This window comes from Apis cerana, linkage group LG6 (assembly GCF_029169275.1).
Source record: "Apis cerana isolate GH-2021 linkage group LG6, AcerK_1.0, whole genome shotgun sequence".
Lineage (NCBI taxonomy): Eukaryota > Metazoa > Arthropoda > Insecta > Hymenoptera > Apidae > Apis > Apis cerana.
The window spans coordinates 12,973,426-12,996,877 of NC_083857.1; the positions used below are offsets into that span (position 1 = coordinate 12,973,426).

At 19.6% G+C, this 23,452-nt stretch overlaps 5 protein-coding genes across 9 annotated transcripts; 3 read left to right on the plus strand and 2 right to left on the minus strand.

Moving 5' to 3' along the window:
* The first annotated feature begins 321 nt into the window (after positions 1–321).
* LOC107994094 (protein king tubby) lies at positions 322–5,776 on the plus strand. 2 transcript variants are annotated; one of them, XM_017050856.3, is made up of 8 exons: positions 322–940; positions 1,484–1,619; positions 1,690–1,782; positions 1,864–2,039; positions 2,252–2,419; positions 2,488–2,833; positions 2,898–3,050; positions 3,512–5,776. In XM_017050856.3, the coding sequence occupies exons 1-8, from the start codon at positions 899–901 to the stop codon at positions 3,643–3,645; spliced, it is 1,248 nt and encodes a 415-aa protein (XP_016906345.1). In that variant the 5' UTR covers positions 322–898; the 3' UTR covers positions 3,646–5,776. The 2 variants fall into 2 exon arrangements, with proteins under 2 accessions (XP_016906345.1, XP_061932411.1); XM_062076427.1 differs by having other exon boundaries at positions 1,867–2,039.
* Positions 5,777–5,895: 119 nt separating this feature from the next.
* Positions 5,896–13,741, minus strand: LOC107994165 (uncharacterized). Its single transcript, XM_062076418.1, has 7 exons — positions 13,284–13,741; positions 12,457–12,545; positions 12,228–12,373; positions 10,234–12,103; positions 9,972–10,172; positions 9,425–9,486; positions 5,896–9,335 (listed from the first exon to the last, which is right to left on the minus strand). Exons 1-7 carry the CDS (start codon positions 13,403–13,405, stop codon positions 9,150–9,152), a joined length of 2,676 nt encoding a protein of 891 aa, XP_061932402.1. The 5' UTR covers positions 13,406–13,741; the 3' UTR covers positions 5,896–9,149.
* A 415-nt stretch (positions 13,742–14,156) lies between these two features.
* On the plus strand, positions 14,157–16,108 carry LOC114577942 (protein Abitram). The gene is made up of 3 exons (XM_062076435.1): positions 14,157–14,397; positions 14,680–14,839; positions 14,968–16,108. Exon 3 carries the CDS (start codon positions 15,143–15,145, stop codon positions 16,022–16,024), a length of 882 nt encoding a protein of 293 aa, XP_061932419.1. The 5' UTR covers positions 14,157–14,397; positions 14,680–14,839; positions 14,968–15,142; the 3' UTR covers positions 16,025–16,108.
* Positions 16,109–16,552: 444 nt separating this feature from the next.
* Positions 16,553–19,292, minus strand: LOC108001047 (4-hydroxybenzoate polyprenyltransferase, mitochondrial). Of its 2 annotated transcripts, XM_017061861.3 has the most exons (7): positions 19,186–19,282; positions 18,685–19,079; positions 18,310–18,476; positions 18,104–18,251; positions 17,759–17,952; positions 17,328–17,516; positions 16,553–17,097 (listed from the first exon to the last, which is right to left on the minus strand). In XM_017061861.3, exons 2-7 carry the CDS (start codon positions 19,025–19,027, stop codon positions 16,918–16,920), a joined length of 1,221 nt encoding a protein of 406 aa, XP_016917350.1. In that variant the 5' UTR covers positions 19,028–19,079; positions 19,186–19,282; the 3' UTR covers positions 16,553–16,917. The 2 variants fall into 2 exon arrangements, with proteins under 2 accessions (XP_016917350.1, XP_061932418.1); XM_062076434.1 differs by having other exon boundaries at positions 18,685–19,292.
* A 7-nt stretch (positions 19,293–19,299) lies between these two features.
* LOC108001048 (UMP-CMP kinase) lies at positions 19,300–21,221 on the plus strand. Of its 3 annotated transcripts, none has more exons than XM_017061863.3 (3): positions 19,300–19,458; positions 19,972–20,322; positions 20,470–21,221. In XM_017061863.3, the coding sequence occupies exons 2-3, from the start codon at positions 20,002–20,004 to the stop codon at positions 20,746–20,748; spliced, it is 600 nt and encodes a 199-aa protein (XP_016917352.1). In that variant the 5' UTR covers positions 19,300–19,458; positions 19,972–20,001; the 3' UTR covers positions 20,749–21,221. The 3 variants fall into 3 exon arrangements, with proteins under 3 accessions (XP_016917352.1, XP_016917351.2, XP_028524122.1); XM_028668321.1 differs by lacking the exon at positions 19,300–19,458 and adding an exon at positions 19,878–19,909 and having other exon boundaries at positions 20,045–20,322; XM_017061862.3 differs by having other exon boundaries at positions 19,302–20,322.
* Positions 21,222–23,452: the final 2,231 nt, after the last annotated feature.

A 23,452-nucleotide genomic window follows, 5' to 3' on the forward strand; every position in this document is an offset into this window, starting at 1 on the left:
TATTTATATATTATTTTAATTTATTACACTTATTAATATTTTTTTATATAATACTTATATAAAAAGATAATAAATAGACCAATTTCTTTAGAAAAATGTTAATTACATTCTATTTTTCCTTTTATCGCAATGTAAAGTAAAACAAATTATAAATTTACAATCATAGTCACAATACTAGCAAATAATATATTAACAATTTTAATACAATGCTTGAATTTAAAATAAGTTAAAAACATATTAAATTATTGATACTAATTTTAAATTTTCTATGATTTTATTGATAATATTAATATGTGATACTTCTACAATAATACTATTAAAAATATTTAATAAATTTCAAATGAAATTTATTTTAGTTATAATCACAAATCAAAATTTAATAAAAATTTAATTTATAAATAATTTTTTTAAATCTCATATAACATATTGATATATTATATGTAATTTTATTAATATATTAATTCAATTCAAATTGAATTAATAATTATTTTATATGTACTTCTCTAGAAATTATTTTTATATTATTTATTTAAAAAAAAATAAAAAATGAAAAAAAATATTAAATTTTTTGCACAAAGTTAGATTTTTTAGATCAAAATTTTATTCATTTTTAAAATAAAATACTTCATTTTTTCATTTACTATTTTATTTATTTTCAATATAAATGTTAATTATACATAAATTTAGAATAAATTTTTTTTAAATTTTACTACAGAATTTTCATTTTATAGTTATTTTATAACGATTTTTCCTTAAAAATATGTTAGGGTTTTTTATTTTATAGTTACTTAGGTAGCTATGGGCGACAAAATATGTTTAGCGTAAACAAATTAATTTTTTGAGGAGATTTGGATTATTTTCTGGAAATCAATTGCATGTCATAGTACACATCGGCAATATGACATCTCTAGATTTAAGACAACAGAAACTCGAACAACAGGTATATGCATAATAACTTTAAATGATTTCGCATAATAATTTTAAAATTTAATTTGCAGTTACGTATATTCATATTTAAAAAAAAATGTTATTAAATTATATATTGTTTCTTGAATAACAAATAATTTTATGATCTTTTTCTTAGAATTTGAAATTAAATTATAATTATGTGTATATATATACATAGAAAAATAAGAAGTAGGTCATTTAAATATTTATAAATATTTGCAAAGTATTTATAAAAAAATATTCTTTTCATTGAAAAATGTATTTTTTATAAAAATAAAAATGTAATTTTGTATACATTATAAATATAGATTTAAAAAAATTTAATATAAATTTTAGAGTATAAATTTTAAAGAGTAATATTATTTGAAAAAATTAAAAAATTTTATCTTACATTAAAGTTTTAAGAAATTAATATATTTACATTTTTTAAGAAATAATATAACATAGTAATATAACATAATATAACAAAATTATATTGAAGTTCAAATTGCTTTATTTTTTGTATTTAAAATTAATTTTTTTAAATAAATTATAGAGACAATTAATTGCACAAAAAATGAAACAAAAACGACAAAGTGGTGCTGGTGGAATGGTACAAGCATCTAATATATCAAGCACTCAACTTACAAGTCATTCTACAAAATGGATGAATCCACATAAAGAGCTTCGAGGTATGTTTAATAATTTAAAAAAAACCATATAGATTGAAAATATATATAAAAAAAATTATATTTGTTTTAGGATATGATGGACCATTACAGTTTAATATATCACAAACAAATACAGATTTAAATACATTTATAGAGAATAAGGATATGGAAGCAAGAATTAATGGTTAATTAATATACTAACCAACTGCTTAATTTTATGCATTAATATTATAAAGCATATAAAAATATTATATTTTTGTTATAGAAGTTAGCACAGAAGGAAACTTTTACCAAGCTATGGAAACTGCTGATTGTGCAGATGAAGAATCATCACCTATAGATATACATTCACCTTCAGAATCTTTACCATGTCCTTCGCCTCTTAGAGTAGCTCCTTCAGATGGTTCTAGTACATTTATCAGTAGAGAAAACAATTCTTCAGTAAGTCTTTCTTTGAAAAAAATTATTAAATAAACAGAATAATTTATATAGTAATAAGTTTTTTAAATTTGTTTTAAAAATACAAATTTGACAATAACTTAAATGATAGAAATTTAAAAAATAATTTTTAATAAATTATATTCAATAAATTTAAATATATTTAAATAAATTAACAATTAATGTTTTAAAAATTGGAATATATATTTATTTAGAGTCCAGAATTAGAGGGAAATGTGGAAGGAAATATAGAACATTTTGTATTACAACCAGCAAATAAAAAAATGCATTATAAATGTAGAATAACGCGAGATAGAAAAGGTATGGATCGTGGCCTTTATCCAACCTATTTTTTACATTTAGAACGTGATTATGGAAAAAAGGTATGTAATTTCATAAAGAAAGTTTATTACAAATAAAGTGGAAATAATATTCTGACTTTTATTTATAGATTTTTTTATTGGCTGGACGTAAAAGAAAAAAAAGTACAACAAGTAATTATTTAATTTCTACTGATCCTACGGATCTTTCAAGAGCAGGCGAATCTTATATTGGAAAATTGAGATCGAATCTTCTGGGAACACAATTTACTGTATATGATAATGGATATTCATTAATGAAAGATGACAAAAGAGACGATCGTTTTAATCCGAGACAAGAGTTAGCTGCAGTGATATACGATACTAACGTTTTAGGATTTAAAGGACCACGTAAAATGACTGTCATTATTCCAGGAATGACATCTGATCAAAAAAGAGTTGAAATTTGTCCACGAGATGAATCTGAAACATTACTTGGTATTTTTAAACTATTATTTCAATATAAATATTATTAAAACTATATTTGTATTTTTTTTTACAGAACGATGGAAAACAAAAAATATGGATAATTTAATAGAATTACATAATAAAACTCCTGTATGGAACGATGATACACAGTCATATGTACTTAATTTTCATGGACGTGTGACACAAGCTTCTGTGAAAAATTTTCAAGTAGTACATGATAGTGATGGTTTGTATTTTATATTTTTTAGTAAAAAAGATATTTAGTTTTTTATATTCTTAAATATTCTTATATTCTTTTCATAAAATATAATAATTTGTTTTTAATGAATTAATATATAATTTAAAAATTACTATATTTTATAATTTTTTTTAATATATTTTTTAAATTAAAATTCATATTTAAAGATTATCTTATTTTAACTAATAAAAGAAATAACTAATAAAAAATGCTAAATTATATAATTTGAATAATAAAATTCAATTTGTCATTTTTTGATTTTAAAGTTTAAAGAATAGTAATATTTATAATTAGTTAAAATATGAAAAAACTTATATAGAATTTAAATTCTTTGTTTAATAATTTTTTTTTTATGCATCAACATAATGTAAAAGTGATTTAGAATACTTTTTCATAAAAATAAAGTATTAAATTTCGAAAATTACTTTATAATTTTCTTTATGTTTTAGTTGATTATGTTGTTATGCAATTCGGCCGCGTTGCAGAGGATGTTTTTACAATGGACTATAGGTTTCCATTATGTACACTTCAAGCATTCGCTATTGCTTTAAGTAGCTTTGATAGTAAATTAGCTTGTGAATAATTCATAATTAAATATAAAAATAATCATATATCTATAAATGATGAACTGCATTAGAAGAATTTGTAATGGACAATCAATTGCAATGATGTTTTTTTATAAACATATCCGTAACTATTTTATCGAAATTTCATGATTAAGAATAATCAGTATAAACCATGTGTTCATTTTTCTTATATGGAAAATGTTTTTAAATGCTAAATATATATTTCACAATTGATGTATTATGCAAGCATTAAGATAACAAACTAAGATACTATAAATATATTGTATCGTTGTTAATCTTAATACATTGTATTATAATATGCATTTCGATATGCATTACATTCAATATTTTATCGTTAATAATATTTAATGAAATAATATTTAATGAATTATTATTTGAAAAAAAAAAACTATGAAGTTTTTCATTTATATATTCATTTCCTTAATTAATACTTGAAATATTACAAACTGTGTTTGTGCAATCAAATACTTGGTTTTTACAAGATTTTACATTTTAGTATTATCATAAATATTTTTACAAAAATGATTTTTTATATGCTCAAAATCAATACATTAAATGTATAATACTGATATTAATACTGCACAATTTACTGCCTATACAGATGATAAAGAATTTTCATATCAAAATTATATACAGAGTATATAAATGTTAAATTATTTTTATGTATCTTTGCATGAAGAACAAAGATTTCAAGCATTCTATTATTATTAAATTATAATGCAAAAAATTATACAAATTTGATTGATATGATTTTGAAAATTAAAATAAAAGAGAATATTTGTCTATAAGTTTTTCTAAATTTATCATTAAAAATTTGGATAATCACTTATTTGCTAATTATATATAATTTATTACTTTTATATAGAAATATTTTCTCTTATATATCTCACAATTTGCAATTATATTTTTATTTACACGAAAATATATTATGTAGCTTTCATTAAATAATATAGCATTTCATTATATGAAGAATTTTTTAATATTTAAATGTATTGATAAAAAATATTATTGTTAAATTGCTATAAATATTATCTCTATATAATATTGTGTTAATTATTATTTAAAAATATTATTTAAAATAAGTATCAAATATTTATTTGATACTTATTTTATTATTTGAAACATCTATTTTATTAATTTAAAATTCTTTATATTTATAAAAATACCAAAGATATTCATTCTCAATGTAAAATAAATGTATTGAAATATTGACGAAAATATTTTAATATTATTCTTTTGTGTAATTAATTGTATGATAAAAAATTACAAAAATATTACAAATTTTAATTTTATTAATTAATTCTATTTTCTTCTTTTCAAATTTACATTTATAAGAATTTAAATATACATAAAAATTTTTTAAATAAATTTCAACAAAATAAACAATTAATTGATTTTATTATATATTTTAAAATCATAAAAATATAATGTTTTCGTCAAAAATACATATAATATATTATGACATATACCAAGCATACACAGAAAATAAAATTAATTATTTAAAAATTTGTAAAATCATTAATATATTTGCATTATATATATATATTAAATATTTATATATTATAAAGTAAAATAAGATAAAATAATGAAATAAAATTAAAATAAATTGTAATCCATTATAAAAATGTTGGAAATTTATAGCTTTATAAATTTTATACATCTTAAATTTCATTTGTGATGAAATATATTGTATAAAAAATAGATATATGTTGTCAAAGACAAATACTTCTTTTAAAATTTTTTTTAAGAAAAACAAAATTAATTTAAAATATTATAATTAAACAATGTTAATATTATTTAGAAAGCCAATTTTATATTTGATTAATTTTTTTACTTATTTTTAACATTTCTTCTGTGATGTAAGTACCAAATGTTATTTAAGATGTATTAATATATAATATAATTGTGTGCGTTCGTATGTATGAATTAAAAAATAAGATCTGTAATTAGCTTATCACATTTAATATTGTAAATCAAAGTGTTCAATGGATTGAATTAAATTTTCACTAATCACTGAAAATAAATATAAATTGCAAATTTTTATGGATTATTTTCAGATTTTTATATAAACTTATATGAAATAAACCATAAATAATATATATTAATAAATATATTTAAAAAAATTTATATATATTACAGTTTTCATTTAATAATAATCAATAAAATAAAAATAATTTTTTCATTCTTTAAAAAATATTAAGAAATTATATTTTTGGTATAGAAAATAATTGAAATAGAACATGAAATATTTATTACCATAAAATTTTTATTAGTATTATCTTCAATACAAAAACATCACATGAAATTTTTACATAAATACTGAACAATAAAATTAATGAGCAAATATTTAGATTCCTTAGTATGCACATTAAATATTCCAAAAAAGTTCTTTTGTATTGAAATACAATAAAGGCACTTAAGGTCTAAAATTTAAAAACATAAAAAGAATATAACACGATTATTTTTTTGTTTATTATTTACATCAATATATATTTTTAATTTTTTCCGTGGATTTTTTTAATAAGAAAAAGAAATGATAAAAAAATACTATTCAAAAATCTTATTTGTATTTTTATTTTTTTTTTCATATTATTCATATTTTTTATTAAATACGTTATTATTTTTTTACTAATTTTATCTTTTTGTTTATTATTTTAAATATATTTAAACTTATGTCATATAAAACTAGATCTTTTAATTTTTTCTTCTATTTCTATAAATTCAATCCTCATTTACCAGTTATATAAAATTGCTGAATTAATTTCGCATTATATATTATATTAAGAATTAACATTTTAAAATACGATCAAATATATTTTGTATTATATTCCATAAAATAATTATAAATTCATTTTTATATGTTAAAAATTCAAACATAATGCAACAAGCGCAACGATTCGCCATAAAATATGTAGCATTAATAAATTCATTGACAAATAGATTAGTTGCAATTATGTATAATTCTAAAATTTATATTAATGAATTATTTATTATTCCTCTTGCTGTTACTACTTCGAGCAAAGAATTACAGAAGAGGAATATTAAAGCATCAAATATAAGAATATTAGTACAAATCGTTCACAAACTTGATTTAAAGAAACTTAAAATATTTCGAAGACTATAAAATAGTCTTGTTCGTGAATATAGAATATCTTTAAAGAATCATTTGCATAATATTGCAAAGTTTTTTCTAAAATTGAATCTTTTGAAAATATCAGAAATTGTTTTATTTTATTTATGTCTATTCATTTGTAAATTCTAAAGACTGTATAACAGAACCCTTTACAGATATTCTAATTATAAATATTATTTCTTTAGCAATTTATTTTTACAAAGTTTTGATATGTAATGTATTTATCATAGTATATTATTTCATCAGCAACATTAAAATATTATCTTGAATTCAAAATATATATACTTATTTTTTTCTTTTTTTTTTTTTGAAAATGTATTTTTCGTAAACATATGTGTTTTAACAATTTTAAATTTTTTGATGCATTAAATGATATTTTAGGACGGAAATAAAATATACAATAAATAATTACTTATTGTATACATTATTTAGTAAGCTCCATAATGTAAAACAAAAATTGTTACATGAAATATTTATTTCGTTAAAAATTACATATAAAATATTATTTTAAAATATTTAATTTAAAACAAAAAAAAATATTTAATTGAGTATAATAATACTATTCAAAAAAGAGCTTACTATATATTTTAAATACAGTTAATACATTTTGATAAATGTTTTAGTTTCTCATTTTTATTATTTATTATAAATTAATAAATTTATTTATTATGAATTATATTTTCTAATTTCAAATCAATTACATATTTTATTATTTAATGAAAGGCTATTTAGAACGTATCAAAAGACACTTCTACAGCTTGAAATATTTTATATACACATTCAATACGTACAATTTAAATTTTTAATTGTCAACATACAAAATATGTAGTGTAATATATAAATAAGATTATTAGAAATTACAGTTTGTAGCACGTAGATCATATACTATGATATGCGAACAATTTTGCAATTAATGTTTGATAATTATAAATTAAAAAGAGATAAAATTTAATAAAATTATAAAAGCATTCTATTAATTTTTCACTTATATTTAAAAACATTTTTTTCCAGAATATAGAAGCTAATACAAAATTATCATTAAAAATATAGTATTGCAAATCAACAAGAAATTATATTTAAGAATATCAAAAATATACAAAAATATTGCATAGATTTAATGATATACCATAAATTACTGTATGCCCAATTTAATTTAGAATATAGATCACTTATGTATTTTAAATGAATGTAGTACTATATCAGTACTACAAATAAAATGAGATAATTTTAATTTTAAATATTATTAAAAGTGTATATTATATGTGATTAAATTTTAAATCTTCATAATATATTTCCAAAATTTATATTTTTACTTAATATAAATTTCATATTTTTATATGTTTTATTTCATTAATAATTTTTTTGTTCAATTTTTTTCTTTTTTTTTTTAAATGGAATTTGAATTTATTTCTCTATGATATTTATATAAAATAAATTTATTTTTAAATATTTTCTTATCCTTAAAAATTTTTTATATCAATCTATTTTCATTGATATTTTTGGCAATAATTTTATAAAAATGTCAATATAAAAAATGTTTTTTATAATTATACAGACCATTTTATTGGTATATTATAAATCATGCAACTACAATATACAATATATATATATATATATATATATATATATATATATATATATTCTTGTGATGTGCAATTTTATTTTATATTTAACAATATTTTTATAAAAAAAATTATTTTTATATTTTTACACATGTAATGGGGCTCATCTTATGCTGCAAATGTAGCAATTCACATTTATTATATTATTGCATTTTTGCAATAGATAAAAATCAATATAATTTAAATTGAAATGTAAGCATTTATAAATAATTATTGAAGAAATAAAAGTTTAGAGAAGTAATTTTTGGTTTAAAAGATCGCAGTTTTAAGCAAAGTAATTTAAATAAAATCAAACTAGTAAATAATTAAAAACTATCATAAAACAATATAATCTAAATAATTTTTCAACAGATCTCTCGATATTAAAAATTTTAATTAATCTGTTCATTAATCAAACTATTCATGACAAAAAAATTTAATTTTTAATTATTATTGTTTTAAAAAAATAAACAGGTATTAAAATAAAAACAAAAATAATAAGATTGAGAATGTGATATAAATTCAATTTTAATTTATTATTCTTGAAAATATATTAATACTGAATTTTATTATATTTGGAAATCCTTCCTTTAAGATCATAACTTAAAACGTCTTTTATACATATTATAATATTGATTACAATATGAATATGCATTTTTAAATATTACTAATTTAATATATATTGATATATTGTAATATGAATATAAATTAAATTAGAAATATTATTTAAAAATGCATACTTTGATTATGAATATTCTTTATAATTTTACATATCTCCTTTTTTTATATCACCTGGGATATTTTTTATGGTTGACCTGCCAAATCTAGGTCCTGGTATACGCGATGGTGGTCTGGGAATAGCACTTGTAAGATTTGAAGATCTATTCCCAGTCTTCCAATTCATTGGTGGTCGCAGTCTTGTTTTGTTTTCAACAATTGGTTTATTAAAAACCTATACAATATCATAATATATATTAATAAATAATTTTAAAATATATTTATGAATACAATTTATATATATAAAATAAATAATGAACTCACTTCAACTTTCTTTATCATATCCGTTTCATTCGATTGTTTTAATACAGTTTCCGTAGGATGACCTTAAAAAATAAATTGTGAATAATTTTTATACAATGATGCATGTGATACACTAATTTAAGTAAAAATAATAATTATTACATTATTTAATGATTTTTTTATTATTCAATATTTAATGTTCTTTTAATAAATAACAATTGCATATTTTATGATAATTATTTTATATATATTTTAAAGTTCTTAAACTTTAAAAATATATATTCTATAATAGAAAATGAAATAATTTTTACATATAATTCTTATACATACATTGAAATCATTTATAAAAATTTATAAAGAAATCTAATATAAAGAGATGAAAATTTTTTCACAAATTTTTATTTTCATCTAGAATATTTTCAATTTAAAATATTCTTAATATACAAATCAATTTGAAATATACAAAATCAATTTTTTATTATATTTCACTTATATATTATTTAATTATTTAATTTAAAAGATTCATATATTTTTTATAAATTGCAATAATTTTGAAAAATGAACATACCACCAATATTTGATTGACTAGATTTTGTGGGACTTATTATTGGAGAACTTGTTTTAACATTAAAATCCATACTCAATGGCGAATCACCATCACAATTAACATTATTTTTTAATATAGGAGAAGGTAAATCTTTTTTCATATCAACCCAGGCATTTTCTAAAACTCGTCTATTCAATTGAGATGTTACATCTTGTTTCAAACCTAATTAAAAAATAATATATTTCATAACATATTTTTAATATTATGATATCAGATAACTTACTTTCTTCTTGCATCTTTACTATCTGATGTAATTGTTCAATATTCATTGGCTGTGTCCTATATGAATTGTGACTACTATCTGAACAAGTACTGAGTCTATCATCTAAATCAGGTGCACTATGAGCACTCTGTGTACTTTCAATACTTTCTGTAGATCCTCCACCACCCAAAATTTGAAGTTCTTCTATACCTGTATTTAGTTCCAAAAGTCGTTGTTCCGAACCGCTTTTCATTTTTCCAAAAGAACAAAATTTATTTACTACACTTTTTTCAATATCTCTTACAATATTTGGTTGTGAACCTTTCATATAACCAAAATTAGATGCATTTGTACATCCTGTCATGTTAACAGTTTTCAATGAATTAGATACAAGATTAGGATTAGACTTTTGAAGAAACTGTGGTAATTTTGAAAGTGCTCGCGGAATATGTTGCTTTCGTTTCTGCAATTTTGAAAATGGCTTTATAAATGTAGTATCCACATTATCAAATGATTCTGCATTTTCCATATCAGTTTTACCACCATGATTATTACTTTTTTTAGTAAATGTATAGTACTTTTTGTCTGTTGAATTTTTAATACAAACATTTGTTTCATCTGCTATTTCAGCACAAGATTTTATTTTAATAGATGATTCCTTTTTATATGTATTATATTTATTCTCTACAGGAATATCATTTTTAGCATTCTGATTTGGAATCTCATCAATTTCCTTCTTAGGCTTTTCACTTTGATGTTCTTTAACTACATGATTAAATGTACAATCTAGTTTATGATCTCCGGTTTTGTATATTTCTGCTAATAATTCTTTCCTCAATAATGTTGGTGCTTTGAATGTCGAATTTAATACTGTATTATGCATTTGAAATGATGCTAAATGTTTTTTATTCATTCGATATGTAGAATTTAACATAGTTGTATTTTTAGGAGTTGATTGATTACAAAGAGGAATAGGCAATTTGAACATAGAATTTAAAGCATCATCATGAATTAATGAAAAAGAGGAATTTGTAGGAGGTATGGGAAATTCAACCATATTTTTTGATGAATCATGAACTGTGGTTTTTTCCAATGCATACATTTGATCTTTATTATAGTGCATGTCATTTTTATCATTTGAAGTTATATTATTTATTGCTTTTTCAGTATTAGTTGTACAATATGTAGTATCTAAAATAAATAAATCTTCTGCTTTTTGAGAAGCAGAAGGATATGTTGTATTTAAATTATATGATTCTTTTTCTTCATTATTTTCTGATTCTAACATTTTTATATTATTATCAATTTTATTTACGTATATGGAAGACAAATTAGTTATATTAGATTTATTTTTATCTGAATTTGATACTACAACCATTGCAGAAGTTGTATTAGCACTATAGGTTTCATTTAATTCTTTTTCAGTCTCAAATTCATTTATAAATGTTTTATTCCCTATGTTCAGGCAGTAACTTTTATTATTGTCCGATTCTTTATTTTTCAAAAAAGTTTCATTTATGTCTGAATTTCTTAAACTTTCACACTTTTTAATTTCTTGGTTATATAAATGGACCATATTTGAAGCTTTTTCATCTTTATCACATTCTGTATTACATAATGAATCATCTCTAGGTAATGAAGTGATAGATGAATAAAAAATGGAAGGTTGTGAAACATTCATTAATGGATCACTAAGACCAGTTTCCATCAAATTAATAAATGAATCAATTCCTTTTAAATGAGACATATTTAAGAATACTTCCATGCTTTCTTGACCTGATGTTATAGGCTCATCAGCAAAAAGATTAACATTTGTATTAGATGGCATTTTTAACATAGGAGGCACAATTTCTTCTTTGTTGGCAGTAGACATGTCTGAATATTTACTTAACTATATGAAAGAAAATATATTAAAAATCTTATAATATGAAATATTCTATGATAAAATATATATTTAAATAATATATATATTAAAAATTATATAAAATATTTTAAAAAAATATAAATAAACTTACATCTTCTTCTATATTTGAAAAATTTGAAGTTCTCCATGTATTTGATACAGGTGAAGATAAAGGTTCCAAAATAGATTCAAAACTAGCTTTACAAGATCGTTTCTTGGATCTTGTAAATGTTCTTGTATCAATAGATTTTTTATTAGCTGAATTAACATATAAATAATATATATAAAACTATAAATATAATTCTATGATATAATGATTACTAATATTACATTTCTAATACCTGAAAAACTTAACTCTGGGTCAGTCTTTAACCAAGTATATAAATCATGAACAATGGGTTTTCCTTTATATTCTGTTGGTATATACAACCTATTAAAAAGTAATAATAATAATAAATAATTAAACTATATTATTATTAACCAAAAGCTTGTAAACAAATTCAGTTGCATTTATAAATAAATATAAAATTTGACAAATGACTCATTTAAAATCTATTTAAAATTTATATTCTAATGAAATATTAATTTAATTATTAGATAATTATTGAAATAAAGTCATTGATTTTAATGATTTTGAAATATGTTATAAAAATCAACATTTTTAATAATTTTTCGTATAACGGGTGCTTCGCCTTAGTTTTAGAAATATTTGCAAAAAAATAATTGCCACTATATTGAATTTCACGTATATATATATATATATATATATATATATATATATTCGTAATAAAGTCGCGCTCCCATAAAATTCAATATAATAGCAATTTTTTTGCAAAAAATCTTAAAATATCTTAAAATTTAAGGCCAAATGGCAATTATATATGTAGAAAAATTATGTAAAATATTAATCTGATAATATATTACAAGATTATGCTGAAGAATTCTCAATATATACATTTTTTTTTATCTCTTTAAATTATAATTGTATAAATTATTGTTTAATTCTAAAAAAATATTGTTAAATTATAATAACAAATTATAGATAATATTTTACAAAAAACTATATTTTACAATCAATCTTAAAATATATAATCAGGATTCTCAATAATTTTTTCTTACATATATAATCGCCATATAAATAATTAACGATTATATTAAAACTGCTTACCAGCTATCGATATTATCAAAATCAAAAACAGACACATCAATAATTTCAGATTCATCAATAAAACTTGCATCATCTGTATATTGCTTTCGCACAATTTCTGTATCCACTTTTTTATCTGACATGTTTTGTTCAGATTATAAAATTAAAAGTTCTGATGAACACATATTTTACCGTTAAAGTATATTTTCCCGTTTAGTTGAGTGACGTGGTAGATATATAAAAATAGCGTTGTGTTTTCCCAAATCATTTATAAAATTTTTGAGGATTCGGCACCATTTATACTTTAAAAATATGTATATTAAAATAAATTAAACCCTTGACAAACATAACCGCAAATACGACAATAGGAACTTTTTAAGATTTTTAAGCAGAATGAAAGTAGATGTTTAACGTTCTTTAACTTTTATAGATATCATTTTACTATGGTTAATATCGCTTTTATAGTGTAATTGTTAGTAAGTTGGCAATTGAAAGGAATTCTATTCTGATTGGTTGATTTCGGCCAATTCAATACATTCGTAAAAATAACACGCACACTGGCTGAAAATGTCATAATGAAAAATGAATAAGATTATAGCATCGTGTATTGATGATCAATGAAAAAGAATTCTTTATATTCTTTTTGTCCTTTTTCATTTTGACTGCTAATTTATTAATATTATAATATACTATGTTTAAATTTCACTTATCTATTTGAGTAATAAAAAATTAATTACTTCTAAGAAATTATATGTGATAGTTGTTATTTAAAAAATTAAATATAAATTTAATTATTGCTAAAAAATAATCATTTTATCTATTTTAAATATTTTAGATATTTTAGATATTTAAATATTTAATTAAATGCTTTAGATATAAGGTATATTGAATCAGCTTTCGTTAGACCGATTTTTTCATGAAAATTGTATTTATAAATTTTTATCTTAAAAGCAATTTTTATTTATTATTGCATTATTTATATTTGTAGATAACGTACAATAACGTGTAAATAAATTATTATGAGGAAAAAACTCCATATTTTATATTCCGAAATTGTAAAGCTAATTCTAATTATCTAAATTTGGATCACGTGATGTTGTTTACTTCTAAATAATTTTATAACTATTATTATACTGTAAGTTCATTGAAAATTAAATTTGAAATTTTTAGATAAAATTTTATGAATCGTGTTAAATATTCATAAGATTATTTTGAAAAATATTATTTATAATATAAATTTTTATAATTATCTATCGATAATATATTATAAAAATAATTACTTATTATATATGATATGTTTAATATTTTAAAATTAAAACTTACAAGTTTTGTTGTATATAATATGTTTAATATTTTGAAGTTAAAAGTTATGTTATAATACTTATATTACAAATATAAATTCATTTAATAATTACAGTTCATGATAAACATTTCATAAAAATGAGTTTCAAATAACAGAATGTGAAAAATGGTTATGTTCATTACACGTGTATTAGATAAATGTGAATATAATTTAAAATTTTTTTCTACGGCTATATAATTATTTCAAAAAATAATTTATTTCATAAAATAGAAATGTAAGTTTTATTAAATAATTAAATTTTTAATGATTTGAATTTTTTATTTTTTATAAATTTATATAAAAAAATATTTAATTATAATTATATGTTAATTTTATATTTTTATAATTATATTTTATTTTTAGTGAAAAAATTGGGAAAATACAATAATTGTTCAAGGAAACAATAAAATAAATATACAAAATTTTTTTTAGATTAATTTTTAATATAAATGTTTATGAAATAATTTTAATTTTAATAAATAATTAAAGTTTTTATAATATTAAAAATTTATCTTCAGCAAAGTTAATTATTTTAATAATGAATATTGATTCAGATAATAGTGAACCAGTTAAAAAAAAAACTAAATCTAATAATATAAAAAATGATTCATTTTGTGTTTTAAAAGACAAAAATTACATAGATAAAAATTCTGAATATCAGGAAAAAGAAGAGTTAACAGATAATGAAGATAATGAAGAAAGTACATTATCAAATAAAGATGATGATGATACTTTATTTCCATTTCCTCCGGATTATGATGTTACAGATATGTTAGAAGGAATAAAATATCATGGATTATTTCCTACAGTTACAGATCGATATTTTACTGCTTATTATAAATTAAATGTACAAAGTCCTGCAGATGACATTTGTATTTTAATACATAGTAATCGTATTTGTATGCTTACTCTTGCACCAAGTCATACTATTTTTCAAGGTGATAAATATATAACAAAAGTAAATTTTAAAGTTAGTAATAAACTAGATAGAGTCTTGAATAAAGTTTCTGGTAAAAGTAAACATGGTGCTCAACCTTTACAAATGAATTCCAATATTTGTATAATTACTTGTTCAAATGAAAAGACATACATTATTAAATGTTGTATAATTGGAAAATTAGTAGAGGTAAATGAAGCATTAATAGAAAATCCTAAACTTTTATTGGAACCTCCACATAAAGGAGGCTACATAGCTATAATATTGCCAAATATAAAACTTTTAGACAAAATAAAAGAATCTTTGTTAACTCAGGAACAATATAATTTAAAAATATTAGAACAAAAAGTTACTATGAATCATTTGGAAATATCACAAGTGTGTACAACAAAGACTTTATTGAATAATGATTTAAAAATTATAAATAAGGAAACTCAAACACATTGTAATAAAGATCAAATTATTTTATCTAATGTAAGTTGATCTAATAATATAAAAACATATTATAATTATTTATTATATTTTTTATCTAAATTTTAAATAGCAATAAATATTATATATGGAGTATCTATGCTTTCTTTTGTAAAACCATTTTAACCTATTCTATGAATAAAAATAAAAAAAAAATGTTATATAGGCTTATAAATGTTTTATTATAAAATAATAAAAATACTAAATGACTATGGACTAGTTTTTATTCGATACAGAAATAAAAATATATTTTTTAATATCTATTTGATACGTTTGCAAAAATATTATTCAGTTGTTATAAATAGATATTTTGTTTTATATTATATATTTTATATTATATATTTTATATTAAGAATGCTAAATTGATCTATATAGTATTGAATAAAAAACTATAATTAATCTATTATTTTGTATTTTTATTATAATTTTTTAATAAAACATTTATGAGCATACGTTTATTATGTAATTTTTTCTTATTTACTTATAAAATATTGAGATAAGTTTTACCAAAAAAATCTGGGATTATGCATAAAAGAAACATTATTTGTATTTTTATTTATTACTATAATCAATATTTTATATCTAACTTTAATAGTTACTAATTACAGCATAGTCATCTTTGGTGTATTTTTAAATTTTTAAATTTAAAATAGTATTATATAAAAATTATTTTCATTTAAATATTTTAAGAAACTGTATTATCTATTTAAAATATTATAATAAAATTATAATGTGAAAATTAAAATTGTTTTATGGCACACATATAATTAAAACTAATTTTTTAATTTACTGGAACCAGCCAGTTATTTATCTCATGTTTATGTTTAATATATAGAATTACCTATATATATAATTATAATGTATATATTTAATAATTTTTTTATAATAATATAATGAAACTATTGTTATTCTTGTTTAATGAGAATAGATTTCTTTTCTGATTCTTGTACAATATCGGTATCTTTTTTAGAAACTTTAATAAGATTTCCTAAAATAATTCCTGTAAAAAGAATCATTCCTATCCTGTGATTAGAGATGAATTTTTTGGCACAATCTGCAGGATTGTTGATGTTCAAACTATATATCTAAAAATATAATAAATATTATTTCATTAAAATTTTATATCTATAACATATATATAAAATAAATTTTTTTTATTTAAAAATAAGTTTTATTTATTTAAAATAAATAAAATAATAATAAAATTAAAATAAATAATACAATGTTATTAATATAAAATAAAAATAATCTTAATGTAATTTTTTTTTAATTATAATATATGATACTTAAAAATTATATGATAATTATGACATACCTGATTAACAAGATGAGTACCAACTAATCCTACTGCTGTGTAATATGGCCAAGTCTGTGCAGCTAATATACCTGATGCAATTAATCCTGTTATCATGACTGTACTAAATCCAGATAAATAAATTTTGCTTTTGTCTCCAAATTTTAAAGCTGTTGATTTTATACCTATTATAACATCATCCATTTTATCCTGTAATTCAAAAAGAAAAAGTAAAATAATGAATATTAATTTAAATACAATATATATATTTGAACATACATAACATATATTATTATAAAATATGAATTTGTTCAAATATTAAATTAAAATATTAAATTTAAAAAATACAATATATTTATATAAAGAAATTAATGTGCAATATATTTTTTCAAAAATTCATGATATCAAAATCAAAATAATAAATATAATATAATAAAAAAACTTAAATTTACCTGATGTGCATATATAGTATCATATAAAAGCGTCCAACAAATTCCAGCAGTATAAAGTGGCAAGCATACAGACCAATTACACGATCCTTGCACAGCAGACCAACCCAAAAGTGCACCCCAATTAAAAGTCATTCCAAGAATTAATTGAGGCCAATATGTTATTCTTTTCATAACAGGATATATTATTACTAAAACTATAACAAAAAATTTAATGATTTTTAATTGTTCTTTTATATAATAATTTAAAATAAAAATATTTTCAAAATTAAAACAGTTTTAGCAATTAATTATTAAAATTAAGAAATAGTGTTTTGTATAAACTTTTTAAACATTTTTTTAAAATACCTAGTGAACTTGCTCCCAATATAATACTATAAAGATTTAATTGCAACAATATAAGCAATCCCAAAGTTAATTGGCTTCCAAGGAAAATCAATGATTGTAGAGGTGAAATTTCTCTAGTAACCAATGGTCTATCTTTTGTTCTGGCTACCTAACATTAAAATTGTTTTATAATATGTTATATTAAAATATTCAAAAATCAATATTACCATTCCATCAATATCTTGATCCCACATATCATTTATAATACATCCTGCTCCACGCATAACGAATGCTCCTATTCCAAAAAGACTTAAAAGTTGAAAATCTGGTAGAGCACCTGGTGCTGCTGCCATAGCTATACTCCAACCACAGGGCCAAAATAATAACCAAGATCCTATATATAAAAATTATTTTTAATTATTTGAACTATTAACAAATTACATTTATTTTATGATAACAAAATAATGAATTATACATTTATTTAAATATAATATAAAATTAAATTATAATTTAAAAATATATAGTTATATAAAATTATTAAATGAAAAAATCTATAACATCATCATATTATAATAATAATTCATAATTAACTCTTATCTTACCTATTGGTTTATCTAGTCTTATAAGTCTTAAATATGGTTGTATTAAAGATGGAGAATTATCTACTAATTTTTTAGAAAATGTAGTTTTTTGATTTAATTGAATATTTGCAATTTTAACAAATTCTGTTATTTTATTTCTTTTATTCGTTTCGGATTTATTTAATTTCTCTTGCGTCTCTATTTTACCATTTTCATAATTATATTTGTTGTAGATGCAAGATATAGTGTGAATTGTATCATTAGAAGAACACAAATGAATAACAGATTTTTTTTTATTAAATTGCATATAAAATCTTAAACATTTATCATATTTGAATAATTGTTGATACCACCGCATCATCATCAATTTCTTGTTATTTATAAATAATAATAATCTTTTATATAACCTCAATTTCCTTTAATTCAAGTTATATTATGATAAATATGCATTATTGAAAATAGTATTCGTACATATAAAATAATAATATTATTATTTACAAGCTCTGCGCCATCATAACAAACCTTTGACATTTTTTTACATTATGTAAGGAACTCCTTAAACTATGCTAAAAATTAATTTATCATGCTTTAGTGTAGAATTACTTATATATTTATAATCATTATATAATAGTTGCGCATGCGTACTTGCTAATAATATTTCGATACGCAATAATTAATAGAAGAAATATGACAAATAAGTAATAAAAAGCATTTTAATTATTTTAATTGAAAAATAAAAAAGGATTTAAGCCAAATTTAATCAGATTCTAATTGAACATATTGATTTGAGTAATAGTAAGTATATAACATATATAATATAAAAATGATATAGTATATAAATGAATATATATTAAAATAAGATTATTATAAAAATTGATTATTTACTTTATTCTATTTTATAAAGTGTTTATTAAAATATTTAAAACATTTTATAAAGTGTTTATTTTATAAAAATATTGCATATGAAATTTCGTATTTCGAGTAATGTGCATATTAAATTTTTAAATTATCAAAATGTATAAAATATAAAGAATTATAAAAAATATATCAATATATCAATTAAGTTTTAAATATATCTATATTTTAAAATATCTATGATTTTAAAATTATTATATGGAATATAATAATAACTATGTTCAAATAATTATAATATAATAATAGTTATTAAAAATTTAATTCTAATAAAATTATATTTTTGAAAAGCCCGCCTTAATGTTTTGAAATTGTATTCAAAATATGTATATAAGTAAGTACTTCCGAGAACTTAAATATTTAAGTATAACTAGTTATCTGTATTTTATGTTCAAGGTATTTTTAAGTAAACTTCAATTTTTTACAATGTCTGAAATTCAGAAATTCGAAGTTTTATTTATTTTGGGAGGTCCTGGTGCAGGTAAAGGTACACTGTGCAGGAACATTAATGAAAAATATGGTTATGTACATTTATCAGCTGGTGATCTATTAAGAGAGGAGCGTATGAATTCCAATTCGAAATATGGAGAACTCATTGAAAATTATATTAAAGATGGAAAAATTGTACCTGTTGCAATTACTTGTAGTCTTCTGGATCGTGCGATGCAGATGACCAATAGTCCTCATAAAAGATTTTTGATTGATGGTTTTCCACGAAATCAAGATAATATTGATGGTTGGAATGAGGTATAAAATTAACAATAAATTTATATATAAATTTAGCATTATATATTGACATTGTTAAAATAATAGAAATTATATTCTTAAAAAATATATTAATATAATGTTTATCTTTTTTATATATACATTTTTAACATATTATTTTATCAATAGGCAATGTCCAATAAATGTGTAATAAAAGGAGTATTGTTTTGTCAATGTAGTAAAGAAGTATGTACTCAGCGATGCTTAAATCGTGGTGCAGCGGGTAGTGGAAGATCTGATGATAATGAGGAAGTTTTAGTCAAAAGACATGAAACTTATATCTCTAATACGTTACCTATAATTGAATATTTTGAAAAAGAAGGCTTAGTATATAAAATAAATAGTATGCAATTACCAGAGAAAGTATTTGAAGAAGCTAAAGAAATTTTATCTAAAATAGGTTGGTGATGGATTAATAAAAAAATTTAATAAATGATCTTAATGAGATCAAATTATGCCCTATTTGCATTTAATGTTATTTTATTACAGAAAAAATATATTTTGTAAAAATATTTTATTCAAACTAATATAATGTATTATATTTGTATTATATTGCATTTAGGGGATATTAAATTATTCCAAATTGTCTCAAGATTTTTTGTTTTCTTAATGTGATTGATGTAATTGATTTATAAAGTTTATTATTTATAACTTTACAATAATATTTTGTATAAAAATTTGCAAATATTTTTTTGTGATTTTTAATATCTATTTAATCAAAATTTTGTGGAAAAAATTATTTTTAAATATGTTTATGGAATGTTTATTTTGTTTAGAGAAAATAATGTAGGAAAATTAACAACATGATTAGAGATAGATATACGTACTATGCTTATATGAATATGTATTATATGTAAAATATATTTTTGATGCAATATTAATTTGCTTTTTTATTATATTCTTTTTATAAATTTGATTTTTTAATGGCATATTTATATTTTAAATACAATAATTGAAAATATATATAAAATTATTTTTATTAAAATTATCTTTAAAAATTTATTTTAGATATTTTAAATAGCTTTATTTTTTATATTTTATTAAAATATTAATCAATTGATATTTCTTTTAAGTATAATATTTGTTTGTTTATTTTTTAATAAATTTTTATTATTAATTTTTTTTGCTATATTTGATAATCTTTTAGAAAAAAGCAATATTTCTTATCATTATTATCAAAATCAATATGATCTATTTTTTTATTATTATATTTTTTATTTTCGAAACTAGATTGATACATGATCAAATAATGCAATGATTTTTTCAAAATTTAATTTTCACTATCTTTATAAAAAAAAATTTGAATATAAAATATAAAATATAAAAAAAAATTTGAATATATAAATTTTAATGAATAAGTAAAAATTTAATTGATTAATAAAATATTAAAAGAAAAAAAGATAAAAAAGAACAAATTTACATTTTACAATATAATTATTTATATGTTATTTAACAATATCATATGCTAATAATATCATATATCTATACTAGAAATGTAAACAAAATTAATTCATAGTGACGTGATTCTTTCCGAGGTCGTGTATAGCTACATATGAATCATTGAACTTTGAAGATATACATATATGAATGTTGTCTAGCATAATGTACAAAGATTCTTAAGTAATATTTTATATTACTCATTTATAATTTCATCTTTATACATATATACATATATATATGTATATATATATATATAAACATATTTATAATATATAGAATATATATATTTTTTATAAGATTATATTAACATTGGAATAAAAAAAATCATTTATAAACTATAACAAAATATAAAGTGGAAAAGATAAAGTTTTACATTGAAAAAACATTGAATTCTTTTCTTATAAACTGGCCCCTGCTCTCGTATTAACGTGCCTTCACCAATGAAAGATCGACCCGTTTTCAACTTTCTCATCGAGATAACCGAAATATGTATCGTTAATAAGGTATTACAACTACCATGAAACTCTGATGTGTGAAAATAATTCTGGGATCGAAAGTTCACTCAAAAACTGTTTCTTTATACAATTTTAAAATATATTTTTTTAAATATATTTCTATTTATATTTTTAATTCTTACTTTCTTTTTTTATATATTATATAGAATATTTAATTATTTGTATTTATATACACAGATAATAAGGATGGTATATACTAAGATGATTTCTTTGTTAAAGGTCTTAAAAACGATAACCGCAATCTGTTTGATAACATTAGCAATATCAAAGATATTAAACATCAAGATATTGAACAGATTTTATAGATTTTATGATAAAAATTAAATATATTTTTGGGAAGAATTTGTCATATTTTAAAAATTAAGAATTAAGAATTAAGAATTACTTTAAGAATTAGAATTCAAAATTTAAAAATTTTAAAGTGTAATGAAGATCTTGAATCTTATTTGCGTTATCTTATACAAACAAATTATTATATGGATAATCATCATGATTAATACAAAGTTTATTGGATTGCATCTAGATATCGTTTCATTCATAGAGATTCGATTGCTATTATATTTATATTGATATAATAACGAATCGAAAGAAAATTGGATTTCTAATTTTCTTAAAATACAAAAAAACTTTTATTATTATACGAATTATAAATTTTTTTAGTTTTTTAAATTAATTAAGAGAAATTTCATTATAATTTAAACAGATTACAATTAAAATTTGAATTAATTTTACAAAGAAAGATTAAACCAATTAATGACGGTTTACGAATTGTGAATGCAATTTCTACCCTAACCTACATTCTTCATTTTTGATAATTTTTATGAAACAAACAGTAGAGTTCATATAGACAACTTTCTTAAATTCCTCGAAGTCACCAACTTTCTATGTAACGAAGGTTAATACCCGTAAGAAGTTTCAAAGTCGTTCTAAATTTTGTCAGATAAAATGAAATAAATCTGAAATGGTCCGATTATATAGAATCATACTGTTACTGATATTAAAGAACTAATCGATCATAGATTTCAATTCACTTATGTTTTCTTTACGATAAAATTAAATTTTAGAATATTGTCTTTAGTAATTTATGTAAAAAAAAAAGAATTTACTTAGATTAATCATTCTAATTTCTTAGATATTGCACATTAATTTTATTTTAT

Bases quoted from the DNA above. Each gene is read 5' to 3' on its own strand.
- LOC108001047 (XM_062076434.1), bottom strand. From the start codon at position 19,027: ATGATGATGCGGTGGTATCAACAATTATTCAAATATGATAAATGTTTA. The intron at 17,953-18,103 runs GTATTTTAAAAA...TTTTTGTTATAG, and splicing joins ATTGGGAGCAAGTTCACTAG to TTTTAGTAATAATATATCCT. The intron at 17,517-17,758 runs GTAAATTTAAGT...TTTGAATTACAG, and splicing joins ATACTATATATGCACATCAG to GATAAAATGGATGATGTTAT.
- LOC107994165 (XM_062076418.1), bottom strand. From the start codon at position 13,405: ATGTCAGATAAAAAAGTGGATACAGAAATTGTGCGAAAGCAATATACA. The intron at 12,546-13,283 runs GTAAGCAGTTTT...ACTTTTTAATAG, and splicing joins TTTGATAATATCGATAGCTG to GTTGTATATACCAACAGAAT. The intron at 12,374-12,456 runs GTATTAGAAATG...ATGTTAATTCAG, and splicing joins CCCAGAGTTAAGTTTTTCAG to CTAATAAAAAATCTATTGAT.
- LOC107994094 (XM_017050856.3), top strand. From the start codon at position 899: ATGACATCTCTAGATTTAAGACAACAGAAACTCGAACAACAG. The intron at 2,040-2,251 runs GTAAGTCTTTCT...ATATTTATTTAG, and splicing joins GTAGAGAAAACAATTCTTCA to AGTCCAGAATTAGAGGGAAA. The intron at 3,051-3,511 runs GTTTGTATTTTA...TTTATGTTTTAG, and splicing joins AGTAGTACATGATAGTGATG to TTGATTATGTTGTTATGCAA.
- LOC114577942 (XM_062076435.1), top strand. From the start codon at position 15,143: ATGAATATTGATTCAGATAATAGTGAACCAGTTAAAAAAAAAACTAAA.
- LOC108001048 (XM_017061862.3), top strand. From the start codon at position 19,900: ATGTATATAAGTAAGTACTTCCGAGAACTTAAATATTTAAGTATAACT. The intron at 20,323-20,469 runs GTATAAAATTAA...TTTTATCAATAG, and splicing joins ATATTGATGGTTGGAATGAG to GCAATGTCCAATAAATGTGT.